Consider the following 17,635-nt stretch of genomic DNA (forward strand, 5'->3'; position numbering starts at 1 on the left):
CCTGTACGTGTGGATGGAGCTTGTGTGTGTGTGTGTGTGTGTGTGAGCAATAGAGGACGGGTGGTGAGAATGGTGGGGAAGTGAAAAATGATGTGCGTGTGTGTGTGTGTGTGTGTGTGTTTATGTTTACATGTTTCTTGTGCGTGCGGGGGATGCACAGAGGGACTGAAGATGCTCCTCTGTAGCATCTTGACTGTGGCTATCCCTCTGTGTGTGTGTGGGTGTGGGTGGGTGTGTGTGTGTGTGTGTGTGTGTGTGTGTGTGTGCACGCGCTCATGCATGAGTCGGCCCTATCAGGCGACAGCATCTCCTGATTAAATCCCCTCTGCTGCCCCGTCCTGCCCGCCCCCGCCCCCAGCACCACCACTACCACCACCCCCCCCCCGCCGCTGTGTCTCATTCCTCCGCCGCTCTGCCCCCGAGCCGGCCCCCGCGCTGATGGGATCACGGCTAACACCAGGTGCCATTAATAACCGTCAGGAGCCCGGAGCTGCCGACGCAGCCTGCGGCCCCGCCGCCCGCCCGCCCGCCCGTCCGCCCGTCCGCCCGTCCGCCCGCCTGCCCGCCCGCCCGCCTGTCCGTCTGTCCGCCTCCGTCAAGTCGGTCACCGCTACTTTCTCCCTTCATTCCCCCCACCACACACACACACACACACACACACACACACACCCGGTAATTGGCTTTGTGTGCTGTCTGAAGAAGAAGGAGATGATCTCTGTATCACGGACACTCTGCTCGGTGGCTGTGTCAGTTGCAGAGGACACAAGAAGAGGGCTGCTCCCCCCCCCCCCCCCCCAAACTCGACAGTCAACAGTTCTTTTTTTTTTTTGAAGTTGTCTGTAATCAATTTGCTCATCAATTAAAATCGGCTGGTGGGCCCCCGCTCCACCAGTGTTTGTTTTTCATCCGCTCGACTTAATTAGGACGCCATTCCATGTGTTGTCCGTGAGATAGCGATTAATTGGAGTCAGTCTCCCGCATCGCTGGTTCGGAGTGAGTGTGTGTGTGAGTGAGTGTGTGTGTGTGTGTGTGTGTGTGTGTGTGTGTGTGGGTGTGTGAGGTAGTGGTGTTATCTTTTCCCCCTTCCCCCTTTCCATGCCTCCTCCAGAATCCCATCCCTCCTAAGCCCGCACGCTCATTAGCGAGTGTTAGTGGAAGAGGCATGTTTGTGAATGACTGTTTTACATATTTATCACACAATAGGCCTCGGTTCATAAACATGCCTCACATGACTGGGCCTGGACAGTTGGTAATCATCACTCTAACCTTTCTCCATCCGGAACGTCAGCCAGACCTCCATGGTATGTCTCCTATTGTCTCCTATTGTCTCCTATCGTCTCCTATTGCTCGCTGCTCGTCTCACCTGAGCCCTTCTCCCAGGGTGAGGTAATGATGAGGTGTCATGGAGCCCATCCTGTTATCTGTGGCCGCAGAATGCCACTGACTGCCGCCGGTCACCACCGATGTGTCCTGCTTTGGCTGCCCTTTACGCTCAACCCCCCCCCCCCCGCCGGTCGTCTTTGTTCCATGGAGCGGATCATTGAAGGGTAGATGCCAGTGTCAACTGGAGGTGTTGGTCGGTGTCAAAATGGAAGCTGTTTGGAGGCGGCGTCGGAGGGGTCCTTATCCCGCGGGGGGGGCTGTTATTTGTGGTCAGACTTCCGTTCTTCCTCTTAAAGGTGCAGCCGCTGACGCCCTGGACCTTCAGTGCTGTGAGTTGCATTAGAGGCCTAAGGAGAGATCTGACCCTGACTCAGAGCGGTAGATAAAGCAGAGTGACGACACTCCCATAGACCTCCATAGGAACAAAAATGGCAGCGCTTTTTCCTGGCTACTTCCGCTTCATGGGAGTTTTGGAACTATTAACAGCCAATCTCTTGGTCAGTATAGTCAATGAGTTAATTGATTACGCCCTCCAGCATCCAGAAGTACATCCTACCCTCCTGCGATTCAGCCATTCAGCGCAGCTTTTTTTGGAACTTTCGATCATGTGGCGGCAACATCAGAGTGTCGCAACTCTCTCTTTCTATGGCTCTGGCCTGACTGTAGTACATGTTGAGCAAGAGATTAGTGGAATTTTTTTTTTTAAATAACGTTGTTTAGGAGATAACTGATACGGTGCGTGTGAAGTTGACACTAACCGCTTTTCAAATTAATTCTGTTCTTTATCTTCACCTCTTAATTCACCGTGCATTCATTTTCTATCATAACTAATATCATCTGTGTAATAAGGGGGGGGGGGGGGGGTGATCTTAAAGATAAACCCCCAGCTGGCAGTCTCTCCACACACCCTTAATTAAATGATAGTTACAATTTTCCCTAAATGACAGTGGCTGGGAGCCATTGTGTTCTCAGCAGGTGATGTTTAACTGGCGCTACATATAATTAGATGGACAGAAACGCAGAGCTCAGCTCATCAGCATTCCATCTGCGGCGGGCGGAGGGGGGAAAAAAGGAAGCAGCGCGGACAGATAAGGCGGCCAAGAGCCCGTTTCCAAAACAGGTAGAGGCAGCGAGGCCGCTGTAGCGAAGAGCGAGGCGGGGGGAAAAAAAAGAAGAAGAGATCAAATTAGTGATCCGATTGGGTAATGAGCCAGAACGACAAAGTCTGGAACATTGTCTACAGTGTGTGTGGCGGGGCGGGGGGGAAACGGTCTTTTTAGGGGAGAGTGATGGAGTCTGGCCAGGAGAGGCGGTGTGGAACGCGAGCGGACGACGTAGGCGCGCGACGACGTCATGCTTGCCGGCCCCCCGCGCTCTCCGGTCGGCCAGCTGCGTGTCAACCAGGGTGGAATTGGTGAAAGAGAGGGTGGAGGTGTGTGTGTGTGTGTGTGTGGGTGGTGGGGGGGCGTGGGGTTGTGGGGGGGGGGCGGGATGGAGGCGGCCAGCAGAGATGTTATCCAGCCTGACGGGAGCCTGGATTGGGCAGGGTGGCCTCCCACCTCGGCCCGTCGCCCAGCGCAGATTGATTCTGACCGGCCATTCATCACCCCCGCGGAGAGCACGGCGGTGGAGGCGACGGTGACTCCGGTGGCTGCCGGGTCCAGGAGAGGGACAGGAAAAAAGAAAAGAGCGGACGAGAGTGGCTAACGCTCGAGACGCGTGACGGGCGGTCGAGTGAGTGGCGCGCTGGGGGGGGGGGGGGCGGAGGCTTGCTCACTCGATAAGTTTTGACACCCTCTCTGAGCAGAGTCAGGATGTCACTCAAACTTTCAACAGGGGACTGTCTAAAACTGATTAAACTTTCACAAATTCACCTACAAACTTTTTTTTTAGAGATTGTCCTAAACTTTGAATTAAATGTAATACATTTTGGATTGATAATTGCGTAGTAGTAGATAATAACGATCTTGCTGGCTGTTTTTCTTTAGTTGTTTTCTCTTGTGGCACACTATTTACATGATGAGCTAATCTCAGCGCACACCAGCGTGATATTAGATTATTAAGAGCAAAGGGGGAAAAAAATAAATATAGATTTTGTTTTTCTCGCAGAACACCTGTGCAAACCCTCATGGCATACAGTCTGAGAAACGCTGCCTTAGGTGATGGCTTTTACTGTGCAATTCTGCCATCATGCATACAGTAACTAAAGACATAAGCTTTTAAGGATATTTTAGATTGATTGTGGCTTTTATAGAGGAAATGAAGGCACTGGAGGTGACATTGAAAGCTTACGTTGGCATGGAACGCATTACCGATCAACTGCCGAAACAAAAAAAAAATCAAAGCCTTATTCACAGGGGAATCACCTTGCCTCATAAATATAATGTGCAGATTGACTGTGACAACAGCGTGTCAGTCTCACAAGCCTGTTTGGAACCGGGGGCGATGGAAATCAATTGTGTCCGAGAGACGCGAGGAGGGCATCCGAGCGAGACTTCCAGCCGCAATTAATGTGTCTGTCTGCTCTCCAGACGGCGGCGTGCGGCCTGAATGCCGTCTGAGGACCAATAAACGGCCCCCGTCCTGCCCAGAGCTCCCCCATCACTGGCACTCCGCCGCATTAAATCACCTCCCAACAGCCCCGCTTACGGCTTTCTGGGACTTTCATGGGCGCCCGTGATTAGACCTTTAGGTAATGATCAATAGCTCAGACAGAGAAACACACACACACACACGCACACGCACGCACACACTCTCGCCAAAGGGCCCATATTCCACCTCGCTTGTCTCACAATCAACAGCCATTCATCTCCTCTTGCCTGGTGGAATAACCCTTGTTATGTTCCCTGCATAAACACACTCACTCTGCCTCTGCATAGAGCGAGCACAGCATCAGGAATGCCACAAACGCTCGTGTTTAGCTCGTTAGCGGAACCTTGCTAGTGGAGAGAGGGCTGGGTTTTGGAAGCGGTGCAGTTGGCCAGCCTGTGTGTGTGTGTGTGTGTGTGTGTGTGTGTGTGTGTTTTGCGGGAGACCCCTCGGAGCAGAGGCTATGCAAACTGGTCCTTTGAAGAGCCCTCTTCACAGGCCCCCGGCGGCCGGGGCTTGGAGCGGGTGGCTGGGGAACGGCGGTGCGGTGCGGTGCGGTGTGGTGCCCCAGGGTGGAGGGGGTGTGTGGGGTGTGTGTGGGGCGGGAGCACCACCGGTGATTGGTCTGGGCCACCGCAGGCCACAAGCTACTGAATTGCCTTTTTATTCCACGCTCCACCACACCGCCATGCCTTGCAGCCGTGACGGAAGGTCTGAATGCGTGTTGTGCGCACACACACACACACACACACACACACACACACACACACACACACACACACCAACACACCAACACACCAACACATCAACATACTGCTACTGCACACTTGCACACTTGTGAATGCATGTGAAACAAATGGACATGCTTGAGCAGCAACAGCAATGCCCTCATGTAATTACCCACACACATTAACATACATAGAGGGAGAGGGAGGCCTGCATACATGTATAAAATAAGAGAGGGGGGGAGCAAAAAAGCAAACCAAAATCTTTAAATATTTTTCAAATTGCCCTGAGAAAAACACACACACACACACACACACACACACACACACACACACACACACACACACAGCTGCAGAAGAGAAGAATAAAGATTCCCTCTGCCCCCCAATGGTGCTATTATACCCATTCATCTGACACCTCAGCTTGCCTTTTTAGCCTGCTTCTGTTCTCTTTACGACAGCGTTTGCCAGTCGACTGATTGTAGCCAACAGTGAGAACGTGGGATGAATAGAGCGCTCTGACAGCTCTTTGCCATGGCGGTGATTGGCATGTCATCTCCAGGTCATCTCTGCCCGTTTTGGCAGCGCTGATTTCGAAACGGAGAGAGCGGGCAGCGGCTGAAAGTTGGTACTGCGGAGCGAACATCTTGAGAGATGTTTTTGGCAGACTGTCGTGGCGGTCTCCTCTTTTTTTTTTTAAATTAGAAGTCCATCAAAGCATTTCCGGAAATTTCAAATGCATTTATGTCTTGGAGCCTTTGACAAACACACACACACACACACACACACACACACAGACACACAGAGGGTGGTCAAAATGGCATTGCTCGCGGCGCTGGAATCTCAGATAAGTGTGAAATTGTGCAATTACAGACACCAGCTTGCTGCTGGCGGCATTGGGGGGAAAAAAAGCCCCGATACATACTGATCACTGTTGACATACCTTTTAGATACATTCCCAGACACACTCTTGCGCTCACCCTCCCTATCAGCCCTGGACCCTCTCTCGTCCCTGATCATCTTTTTTTTTTTTACTATCTCTGCGTTTTTTTCTTTTTTCTTTCTTTTGTCTCCGACTCGGTGGGTCACTGAGACGCATTCCTGAGGAGAGCCCTTTTGAGCGATTTGTCAGAGTCACCCAAGCGTGAGTGTGTGGTTGGCTGCTCTATAAGAAGCCTCCAAACTAACCCCCCCCCCCACCACCCCTTCTGCCCCACCCCTACAACTCCCAAGAGCCCTATACTCTCCTGCCACATATTTACTGCGAAAGCGTCTTTTGTGTTTCCCCCCTTTCTCCATCTTGCTTTTGCGTACAGCTATTCTTCTTTAAGTGTGGAGCCCCCCTCTCTGCACCCCAACCCCCCCCCCCCACACACACACACACACACACACACATACATACACACAGTCTGATCCAGACAGGCTCAATTGGCCTTCACAGGGGGAGCCTCCAAAAAGATGAGGCTCCCAGAGACCATTGAGGAGAGATGAGGTGGGGTCGGTCACGGAGGGCAATTAGACATGGCCAGGGGTCGCCCAACCCACCTGTGCCCATAAATGAACCCTATGTAGAGAGTCCAGCAGGAAACAACAACTTTCTCTCTGTGTGTGTGTGTGTGTGTGTGTGTGTGTGTGTGTGTGTGTGTGTGTGTGTGTGTGTGTGTGTGTGTGTGTGTGTGTGTGTGTGTGTGTGTGTGTGTGTGTGTGTGTGTGTGTGTGTGTGTGTGTGTGTGTGTGTGTGTGTGTGTGTGTGAGAGAGAGTGAGTGCACAAGAGAGAGAGAGACTAATAAATAGAACAGGAATTTTGTTGAGGTTAAATATAATGTGGATGTAGTCCTGTACTGATGTTAAAGGTGGGATGAGTGATTGAGTACCATGTTGCATTTGTGTATGTTTTGTATGTGTATATTTTTATCCAAGGACCAACCATAATACACCAGAGAAGTATAACTCACTCTTCCCTCACACTGTGTTTCGTTTTTTGTTTGGGGGGACAGACTGCCCTCGTTTTGTTTGTTTCCAGTTTACTGAGATCACTACAACTGTGTGTGTGTGTGTGTGTGTGTGTGTGTGTGTGTGTGTGTGCTGAGCCTGGACGGCCTACAGAGAGCCGTTGTTTTTACAGTGCAATCACAGGGCGGGCAGCTAGCGGATCGTGAGACGTCTGAATGAATGTGACAAAATGTTATGGGCTTGAAATTGCATACGATTGCTCACTGCACCTTTAATGATGCATACTGCAAATGAGTTTTGGAATGCCAATTCAAGGGCGTACTCTTGGTGTTTTGTTAAGTTGTGGCACACTGGCAAAACTAATGACTCTTACAAAAAACATTTTCAAATGATCAAACTCAATGATCATTAAGTTATGATTGTCTTGTTGCCATGGTGCTATTGTGATGTAGGTTATTGAGGTCATTGTGCACATCCCAGGTGGAGTAAATAACACTTAGAGTCTGTGCGCTTCTCCAACATTTGATATGTTGTCTTGTCTGTGTTCCTTTTGCTGCTAATTATGGTTTTACGAGACCTTGTATACTGTCACATACATTCTGTTTTTATTTGCATTTTAGACACCGTCCCAACTTTATCTGTTTTTGGGTTGTAAAAAGTCTGCGCGCTTCTCCAATCTTTTCCTTTCTTATGTGTTGTATTTTTTGTTGTGCTCGCTGAACTAATTAGCCCGTTGTAATGTGCACGTGGCAAATTATACATTTGCATGGCAACAGAGATAAAAAAAAGTCCTGCTTCAGAAAGTACTGTAAATGTCCGTCCATGGGTGCCTCTCAACATCCCTCCTCGATCCTTGATGCTCGGTCCTCCAGGCTCGTTCCCACTGATCTATAACTAGCACTGGATAGACTATCCCATTGTTGCCGCCCCATCATTCTTTATGGAGATCAGTGAGGATGAGGACCGAGGAAGGAAGGGAGGATGTGTAAAAGACGAATGAGAGGCACCCCATGTATTGGTTCTACCTGATTTCACTAATTAGCTGACCTACTTGGCTTAAGAGTTGAGCTGATTAAAATCGCCTGACTAAGTGAATGGCAGGAGCAAAAATGCAGCAGGACTTTTACTTTCTGAAGCCAGACTTTCTATGCATGGCAATGCAGGCCACTGTTGATGCTTATCAGCCACTTTGGCCTCATGGTCGCTCAGTCACTGCTAATGTTTGTGATTGGCAAGCATTGGCTGGACAAGCAGAGTGATGTCACTGGTATTGATTTGCAATAAAGGAATGAGTTATTATAATTGGGCCGTTAACCACAGCCACAATAGTTCCAGTATTGTTCATGGTCGTGATCCTGATATCATTACGTATCATTCATCTCTAATGCGTGTGTGTGTGTGTGTGTGTGTGTGTGTGTGTGTGTGTGTGTGTGTGTGTGTGTGTGTGTGTGTGTGTGTGTGTCACTGTGTGTCGGCTGATTCTGGAATCCAGGCTAGAGAGAGCATGGCGAAAGATTGAGATGAAAGCCCTCCTCTGCTCTGCGCCGCTGAATTCGCTCGGCGTAAGCCCTCTCTGATTTAATGGTGCTTCCTCAAGTATGCATAACTCATCTCCCGTGATTTGCAGTCTGTTTACCCTTGCCTACCGCACAGCGAAGGAACAGGCGGATGGTGTGAGCGAACGCCGCTTCGCTGTTTGCAGGGGCGTGTTTGTGCCTTCTCTCGCGCCTCTATCCGCGTGCACCTTAATTAGACGAAACAAGAGAGTTCCATTAACTTTTCCCTCATCTCGCCGTTTGCAGCTGCCTCTCTTTGTTTGAAATCGACATTAGTATTCGAATAGCGGAGCGGCTAATGCCGGTGTTAGCGGAGCATAGGGCTCCGCAGAGAGAGAGAGAGTTGCCATACACGTAGCACTTATGAGGACTTAATTACGAGTCTGCCCAGAAGATGGCAAAACCCCGTGCAAACAAGGCGCGTGTAATCAGTCTCGCCTGTGATGATCAAATCAGATGCCTTCACACAAGCCGGGAGAGTCAGCACATCTCCCCAGGGAGTCCTGGGCTTGTTTGTCATCATTCACTTCCCTGGTTTAAGATCTTATAAGCTCAGACGATAGTGTCATATTATATCGACGTGTCAGTCGGTCTTCTGGAACATTCTGTGCGGTTCGAAGCCCTCTTTTAAAGTTACTTTTTGGGAGTTTTTAGCCTTCATTTGACAGGACAAGAACTGGGTGAGCGGGAGATGGGGCATGCATGGGTATCTCAAAAAGCACCTCAGTTTGGACTCGAACCCGGGAACCACATATAGGCACTGAGCCTATATGTGTTATAGTACCCTAACGCTACCTTGAGAATGGCACAACCTTGAAAACCCTCTCTCTTTTTTTTTTTTTACTCCGCCATTTGCTCTAGAGACCACTGAACCAGAGCTCTTAATAGAGCCAACTTAGAATTGGCTGAGAACGTGTCCACCGAGTTAAAATTAACGCTATCCCCACGGGCAAGGTCTACAAAAAACTGCAGCTCATTGGTTTCTTAACTTGTACTGGAACTGGATATATGATACTGAAGGGAGCTGGGTGTGGTGGTTGGAGGCCAAGAACGCTTTTTTTTATGACCTCATTGGGGAGTAGACCAACACACCTGGACGTACCTGACCGCTGACCCTTGAAAAGTATCCTCAAACTCCCACAATAATGGAAAGATTTAAAGACTTCAGGGAATGAAATGTTCTCTTTCTCTCAAAAAAAGCTCTACTTCAACTTGCCCCATAGTGGTACTCCTAGTATTTCTGTTTTGTTTTTTGTATTTTCAACACTGTATTTTCTGTGTCGACAAGCAGTGCTATGCAATTTCAAAATTCACTTTATCCCCCAGAGCCCCCTTCTGTTACCCGGGCGAGGATGCAATATGCTCTCCTTTGTTTCACACAACACAAACAGACATTGCAGTGAGTGGCGGAGGTGGAGAGAGCGCTTTCACAGAAAATAACAGGAAGCTATCAGTGCAGATTATGCCATTTTGGCTAACCGTGTTTCCCCCTCATCCTACTCCTCTCTCCTGTCTAGCCGGCCTCCTCTACCGCTGGACTCTCGCTGGTCATCAGGTTTGACATGTGCAGGGGTGTGATAGGGAAGTATTGTTTGATGATGTGCTGTAATTTGAGCTCACCTTGGCTACCGATTCTGGACAACAGCCCCACCTCCCTTCCCTCCCTTCACAGTCCACCCACACACACACACACACACACACACAGACACACACACTGCCTCCGTCTGACACGCTGTCCACAGGCTTGCTGTTAGAGTGTGCTGTCGCTCATTAGGCCAGACGCTGGGCTTCTCTCTGCTCAGTCCAAGAGACCTGTCGCCTCCAATAGCACACTCAGAGGCCTCTCACATTCACCCCTCCCTCCTCCTCTCTCTAGCTCTTACTGTCTGTCACAGCTGCCCCCTCTCTCTCTCCTTCTGCTTTCCCTCTCTCCCATTCTCTCTCTCTCTCTCCTTCTCTCCCTCTCTACCATTCTCTCTCTCCTTCTCTCACTCTCTCTCTCTCTGCTTTTGTGTCTCCTTCTCTTACAGTCTGTCATGTCTGCACCTGCCCTCGCCTCTCCGTCTCTATCTCTCTTTCGCTCTCTCCATCCCTCCTTTGCTCTCCGTCCAACTTCATTCACCTCCCTCCCTCCCTCGCTCCCTCACTCCCTCGCTCCACCTTGACTGCTCATGCGTTGCGGTCAGGATGAGAGGCAGACTGTTCCCACTGCTCTCCCAGGAGGCATGTGACCACCTCCACCCCTCCTCCTCCTCCTCCTCCTCCTCCTCCTCCTCCTCCTGATCCGAGGGGCTATTGACAGGAGTCGTGCTGCTGCATTCATTAATATAAATCCCTGGGAAGTTCCTTAAGCCAAGTGCGTAGTGGGCACTGGATAATTGACTCCACTCCCGCCACCACTCCTGATTCCCCGCCGCATGCCGGAATAAAAAAAAAACGAACTTTCGAGAACCGTGCTCTTGGAGGCCTTTCTGTAACGGGTCCCCCACCGTCCACGTGTGACGGAGGTCCGCTGTGACTTCCGCCCGCTTGAGATGGCCGTAAACTGGCTCACAGGAGCTTGGCGAGCAAGTGACAGTAGGGAGTTGATGGCTGATGCCCGTGCTTGCTGCCCACGATCTGGGCACCCTGGCGGGCTTCAAGACCAGATGTCCAGAGACCTCATTTGCATTGTGAGTGTATGTGTGACAGAGAGTGTGTGTGTGTGTGTGTGTGTGTGTGTGTGTATGTGTGACAGAGAGGGTGTGTGTGCGTGCGTGTGTGTGTGTATGTGTGACAGAAAGTGTGTGTGTGTGTGTGTGATTGTGTGTGATTGTGTGTGCCACACTCATGGCCTTGCGACTCCAGCTGAGATTGATGTAAATTAACTAATAAATCCACATCTGCCGTGCCACAATACTAAAAAGCCCTCCTTAAGGCGCAACTGTGGGCCTGCATCTGGGGGTCTGATGCCAGGGTTGTGCCAAGTGCATGTTCTGGCTCCGTCTGTACCAGCTGGAACTCACACACACACATACGCACACACACGCACACACACACACACTCCACCTCCTCCGTCAGAGGGCAGTTATGGTCAGCGCTCAAGATATGGACATGCTGGTTTGGGCCTGTGTTCTGTCCAGAGCCAGTGTGTTGCTTACGTGTCCCCTGGTGACGCTGAGAGGAAAAGGAGTTTAGAGATAGAATGACATGGAGAGAGAGAGAGAGGGAGGAAGAGAGGGAGGGAGGGAGGGAGAGGAGGAGGGAGGGAGGGGAGAGAGAGAGGGAGAGATGGAGAGGGAGGGAGAGGGAGAGATGGAGAGAGATATGAAGGTAAAGAAAGAGAAGTGATTGGAGGCTTTAGAGTGGGTCAATGTTGGATCCAGTTTGAGATGAGATCAGAATTGGGCAATCGTCTCAGTGCCTCCCCTGGTGTGTGTGTGGGTACCAGCAGTTTGGCAGGACATCTGGGCTTTCTGCTAACACTCTAGTCAGGGCATGTTTGTTCGTCCATCTGGCCATCTGACCATCGTTATCAGGAGAGTGTGTTGATACCCGTCTCTGGCCGCAGACCGACTCGGTGACCAGTATCTCGAGTCGGCGAGAAGACCAACGATAAGAGCAGATCAGCATCCCTGTGAAGAATTCTCATCTGTTAAGTGAAAAACCACACGAACCAAATCTACGCCGTCTGCTCGTAATCACCATCTCTGTGATGATGCGGGCGAATAAAACATGGTACAGCGCGGGCCAGTAATGGCTGAACTCTGTGTGCTGACAGTGGACGGACCAGAGGACCACATTTGCCTAATTAGTTACCAGTTGTAGTGTGACTTGTAATTGATTTTGGGCGTCACGGTTGATTTGTCACTTACCCGGGCTAGTAATTCATTATTGATCTCCACCTTATAAATGAAAAAACGAAACACTGCTCTGGGGGGGATCGTCCCATCCCTGTTTTTGAGCTAAAATTGAATGACGCAGAGCCTCGCAATGTGAACCTTAACCATTGATCTTTCAGATGAAAGCCATGCATGTTGTTTGTAGTGGCGAACTTGCCCCGCGTCTCGTCATTGCATTCTTTTAGATGTAACCAACCACCAGACTCTTACTAGTGTGTTTCAGTCTGCGTAGGAGTCCATTGCGCTGCCTTTCGTATCCTCTCTCTCAGTCTCTCGGTTCTCATCTGAACTTTTCTTTCTTTTTTTTTTTGAGGGATTTGCAGTGGGTTTTTTTTTCCTCACCGAGAGATTTTTTGGCCTACATTTGTCGGCTCCTGGTAATTATCAGTCCCCATTAGCGGCTCTGGGTTGCTGCACACTCCCCTCCTGCCCTCTCTCTCTCTCTCTCTCTCCTTCTTTCTCTCTCTTTCTCTCTCTCTGTCTCTCTTTCTCCCTCTCTCTCTCTCTCTCTCCTCGCGGCGCAGGGGGGGATTGACAGACAGCCTCTCGCTGTGTCATGCTCCTGGTCGCGTAATTGGGTTGCCGTGCTACAGCAGCGCTAGCGACGTGGCGGCGTGCTGAAGGTGCGGAATATAAAGATGGAAAATGTCATGGCGCTGTTCACCTAATCAGATCACCACCAGCAGCAGTAACCCCCCCCCACCCCCACCCCCTTCCTTGCTGTGTATTAAAACACCCACACCCTCGAAGTTCATCTGAGGTGCTATAAAAAGGGAACGAAAGATGACAAGAGTAATTGGCGTAAGCCAGAGCTAAGGGAAGCATTATCTTAGATTGTGCAGTTCTTTTTTGTTTTTTTTGTCGTGCTTTATATATTTATTTATTTTTCTTCATTTTAAGTGCTTCCTTCCGAAGGTCTACTTTGCAGACGATTTATATTAATTACTAAGCTGGGGCGGAATGTTTTGCCACAACGGAAAAAAAAACACAGGAAGCTCGTTGCCACCTCTCCGAACATTAGTTTATCACAGTGCTCATTTCGTTTTAGCCTGCGCCGCTTCAGAGTGCTTTATTTCTCCTTTGGTGACAGCGCTTGCCTGCAAGATTCTCTTAAATCCCATAGCCAGTGCACGGTTCAAAGCCCCATTCATTTATCACTGTGCTTTGCGCCTGCCATAGACTTTTACTGTGGAGAGGGGCTTTGGTACATTGCCTCTCTGGAAACTCGGGCCGTGGTTTATCCCGTTTAACTTGGGTCATTTTACAGCTGGCAGATATTTATCAGCTGTTAAATTAACTTTTACGTCAAACTGTGAACTTGTGCTATTAGTAGGGGAAAAAGAAAAGAAAATCAGTGGTGTGCCGTTTACTGTTACTGTATGTGTGGCAGTTGGTGACTCATTAATTCTGTTTTGGTCTCTCCTTTTCCCTCTGTTCTTCTCTTTCTCTCCCTCTTTCTCTTTTCTCTCTCTCTCTCTCTCTCTCACTCTCACTCTCACTCTCACTCTCACTCTCACTCTCACTCTCACTCTCACTCTCTCTCTCTCTCTCTCTCTCTCTCTCTCTCTCTCTCTCTCTCTCTTCTCAGGTGTACCCCAGAGGCCCACCTTGGCAGCTAGAGGAGAGGTTGGCCTCCGTCACCATGACAGCATTGCCACGGGACGTCACCTCCCTGCCTGCATCTATCCTCTTCATCTCCTCTCTCCACCTCCTCCTCCTCCTCGTCCTCCTCCCCCTACCGTCAGCTCCCTCGGCCGTGCCCCCCACACCAGCCGCTGTCGCCCCCACCACCCCCACCACCTCCGCCACCACCCCCGCTGCGCCGCTCCCCCCCGAGTGTGCACGTCGAGAGCACCCCATCATCTCCATCCAAGGTGAGCATCGGGGGCCCCCGCGGTTCGCCCTTCATCCCGCCGTAAAAAACCGTCCTAGTGTACCTGGTCCTCTTCTATACACAGAGGCCCTTCTCATGTACATTAGAGGCACACAGAGAGGGCTCCGCTATAACTTTAAATCACAATGACACCACCATCGCCATTCGAGGAATGTGCGGTTCACTTCGACTGGAACAAAGTCGCGGCTGGGAAGGTCGCGTGAGTTATTTTGAGTCGCTCGGGGAATTGCATATCTGCCGAGCCCGCGTGAGCTATACGCGAAGGGTTCAAACGGCTTCGCATTAACCGGGCCTTCGGCGCGGAGCCGTCTGGAATAGAAAAACAAAACCACAAAAAAAGAAAAAACTGCCCCTTGAAACAACACTCGGGGCGAACGGCGCGAATTAGCCGTTATCGTGTCCGCGGTAATGAACACGCAGCGCGTGGGCCCCAGCCGTGGCGCAACTGGCTGGGGCACCTGCACCGCACGCCGGCGACCCGGGTTCGATTCCCGCCCCGAGGTCCTTTCTGGATCCCACCCCGACTCTCTCACCCATTCGCTTCCTGTCTCTCTCTACTGTCCTGTCAACATTAAAGGCACAAAAGCCCAAAAAATATACTTTAAAAGAAAACGCAGCGCGTGTTTGCTCGGTAACTGAATAAAAGAGAAGGGGTCAAGCCTCGATCTCTCCGCCGGCTCCTCTTTCGCTCCGCTGCATGGCGGTGTCCCCTGCACGACGCCTCCATAACTCAAGCGGAGATGGATAGAGGAGTTTGTGTGTGTGTGTGTGTGTGTGTGTCTGTGTGTGTGTGTGTGTGCGAGGGCCGCCCGGGTGCAGGGCTGGATGGACGTGCTGCGTTCGGCGGGAGATAAACTGTTTTCGTTCTCTGCCGATAATGCCACGTGCTCTCCCACCCCCAGCTCCCCATCGAGGAACGTGTGTGTGTGTGTGTGTGTGTGTGTGTGTGTGCGTACGTGCGTGCGGGTGGCCAAAAACACCAACATCACCATGAAATCTCTTCTCTCAGCCAGGTGAAATGTTTTGATGCCGATATCAGCGTGCTGGGGTGGAAAAAGATGAGCTCGAGAGATTGCTGTGTTTGTTTCAAGGAGGATGGAATGCTGAAGCATCACTCTGCCCCGCCCTCCCCTCCCCTCCACACACACACACACACACACACACACACACCTGAAACAGGAGTTGTGAGAGTGAAATATTCAGGGACATAACGGCCTGCGGGAGAGAAAGAGGCAGTGACAGCCACAGGGTACTTTAATATTGGAAATCTGCCTGGACATTAGCAGGGCTATAGTTCATGCGAGCGTTGCTTTGGGGGGGGTTGCACTTCAGCTTGTTTATTGCCACCCGGCGGCTCCGAGTGTTGTTTCTCAAAATAGCATTTCTCTGCGCCGTTTATCAACGTTATGATCAGTAGTGGCATCGGGGGGCGCTGGGGTCTTTAAAGGGAGGCTGCCAGCAGCTGCTTAGCCTGCCCCTGCAGTGTCCGAGACCTGGGAATATGCCACATTTGCAAAAACAAATGATGGAAAGAGAGAGAGAGGGAGGGAGAGAGAGAGAGAGAGAGAGGGAGAGGGTAGTGGCGAGAGAAAAGATGAAGCTCATGAAGAGGATTAATCTGCCCTCTCCAACTTCCATTGTCCCTGCTCCCTGGTGCAGCAAGCCGCTGTCCACATTCTCCACCCTCCCGTGGCAGCAGCGCTCTCCGGCCGGCCGGAGGCTTTTCTCCTCTGCAGCGGTCCTCCTCCTCCTCCTTCATCTCCTCCTCCTCCTCCTCCTCCTCGTCTCACGCCACGTCCAGATGGGCCGATTTGGAGCAGTCGCAGAAAGACGTGCACGTTAGATGAGCGAGAGAGAATGAAAGAAAGAATGAAAGAAAGAAAGAGGAGTGGAAAGCCCATCAGTCCAAATCAGCAGTAAAAAGAGAGAGGGCCGCGCCGCACCTTTTATGTTAAAGCGCCGGCGCAGGAATTTCATTACACAAAGGTGTCGCGGGGACCCAGAGATTAGGCCCTTTGATGGATGAGCGTCTTAAAGTGGGGCACTCATGCGTGGCCCCAGGACGGGGTGGGGGGGGGGGGGTTTGGATGGGACAAATCACCTGAAGAGGCCCTGTAATCCCAGGCCAGGTTAGAGGGACTAAGGAACCCCCCCCACCCTTCCCCCCATTTTTTAATGCCTGACGAGACTCGGATCCGCTTTTTGGGAGTCAACCTGGCGCATTAGCGGGCAGAAGTCACAGCACGGCTCCATTGTCAGCCGTCCCGCGGCTTTTCCGGTGGCGTCCAGCGGGGGCCCTGCTGCCGGGGCCAGCGCTCTGGACCCCCCCCCCCCTGCTGTACTAAGACCCATAGAGAATGGGATGAGAGCTTTGTGATACGGACCCACGATGGTCATGGTGCGAGGACAATGCCTAGTTTAGAAATTAGCCGGGCCTGTGGTAATGCACTGGCAAATACCCAAACGCCACTAATCTGAGGATTTAGGAGTGTGACGTGCGTACGTTACGCTGGGAGGGATCACGGCCTTCCTGTTGAGTTCTCGCTCGCACCCCGGTCTATATTGGTGTGGTAGGGTGGAGTATAAAAGGCTGGATAAACAGTACCTACGACGTCTTCTGAGCAGATAGCATCAGGAGAATGGGCATGTAGGGATTTGACTGATGTGTATAGTGATAGGGTAAGCTTTTGTACATCTTAACAGCATCCGGGATCACACTGATCCATGTTTTGTGGTTGCGAAATGCGCCTGGTTTGACGTCGCTTCTACATAACAGCTAAGTAGGGGGGCGACGGATGTAAACAACAGGTGGCGAATGATGTGTTGTTTTTGTCGAAGAACATATATTGGTTCTCGTACATACACCTGTGTTTCCAGCACTTCCAGGTAGTGAGTGCAACCGCTGTGCGTTGAGTGATTGTGTTGCATTGAGCTGCACCTACAGCGGATTGGCAGAAATTGCATAGCAGTTGACAAAATTGCTTCCTGCTTTGATCATGTTTTTTAGCAGTGGACCTCAGAGCAGACAAAGGCATGCTGCAATCACATGTAATTCATGTCGAAGCCAGCGAGCGCTAATCGGTTTTCTCAGTAGATAACGCATTGTCGAAAGAATAAAAACCATACAAGTTGTGGCTGAATGGCAATTGATTTTGGAGTCAATAACCGGAGAGTGAATAGGACCTAGACCTCTCCTATTAAGCATCTGGAGAACTTGCCGGACATTTCATTCCATTCTAGACTGCGATGGGCAATCCTGTCTCTAGTGGCAGCTGTCATGGCTGAATTCACTCTAATCTGCCCCAATAGGGCTGTGAAGGTGAGCGAGAAAGAGGAAGCATCCCTCCCTTTCTCTGCATCCCTGTCGTTCATTCTCACTGTCTGTCGCTCTCTCTCTCTCTCTCTCTCTCCCACTCTCTGCACACACACGCACACACACACACACACACACACACACACATGCACATACTCTCTATCTCTTTCCATTGTGCAGTCTGCCGGTATCCCTTTTTTCATTTGCGAAAGCCTGTGTAATTGGCACCAGATTGTTTGTGAGGATTGGCGGAACCGTCTTGCTATCTGTTCTCTAGTGGGTAATGGCGCTTGTCGCTTAAGCGCCCGGCCGTCACTGCCTGAGTGCGAGCGTGCTCTCC

The 17,635-nt window shown here is 50.9% G+C and overlaps 1 protein-coding gene across 1 annotated transcript in view; it reads left to right on the forward strand.

The window, feature by feature from the left end:
- The window catches only part of sema5ba (sema domain, seven thrombospondin repeats (type 1 and type 1-like), transmembrane domain (TM) and short cytoplasmic domain, (semaphorin) 5Ba), a 131,739-nt gene that overhangs the window by 34,544 nt on the left and 79,560 nt on the right, over positions 1-17,635 (forward strand). Inside the window, 1 exon segment of the mRNA XM_062534376.1 lies at positions 13,677-13,962. Within this exon segment, the coding sequence (XP_062390360.1) occupies positions 13,731-13,962 (232 nt within the window). The 5' untranslated portion in view covers positions 13,677-13,730.

Source organism: Sardina pilchardus, chromosome 4 (assembly GCF_963854185.1).
Source record: "Sardina pilchardus chromosome 4, fSarPil1.1, whole genome shotgun sequence".
NCBI lineage: Eukaryota > Metazoa > Chordata > Actinopteri > Clupeiformes > Clupeidae > Sardina > Sardina pilchardus.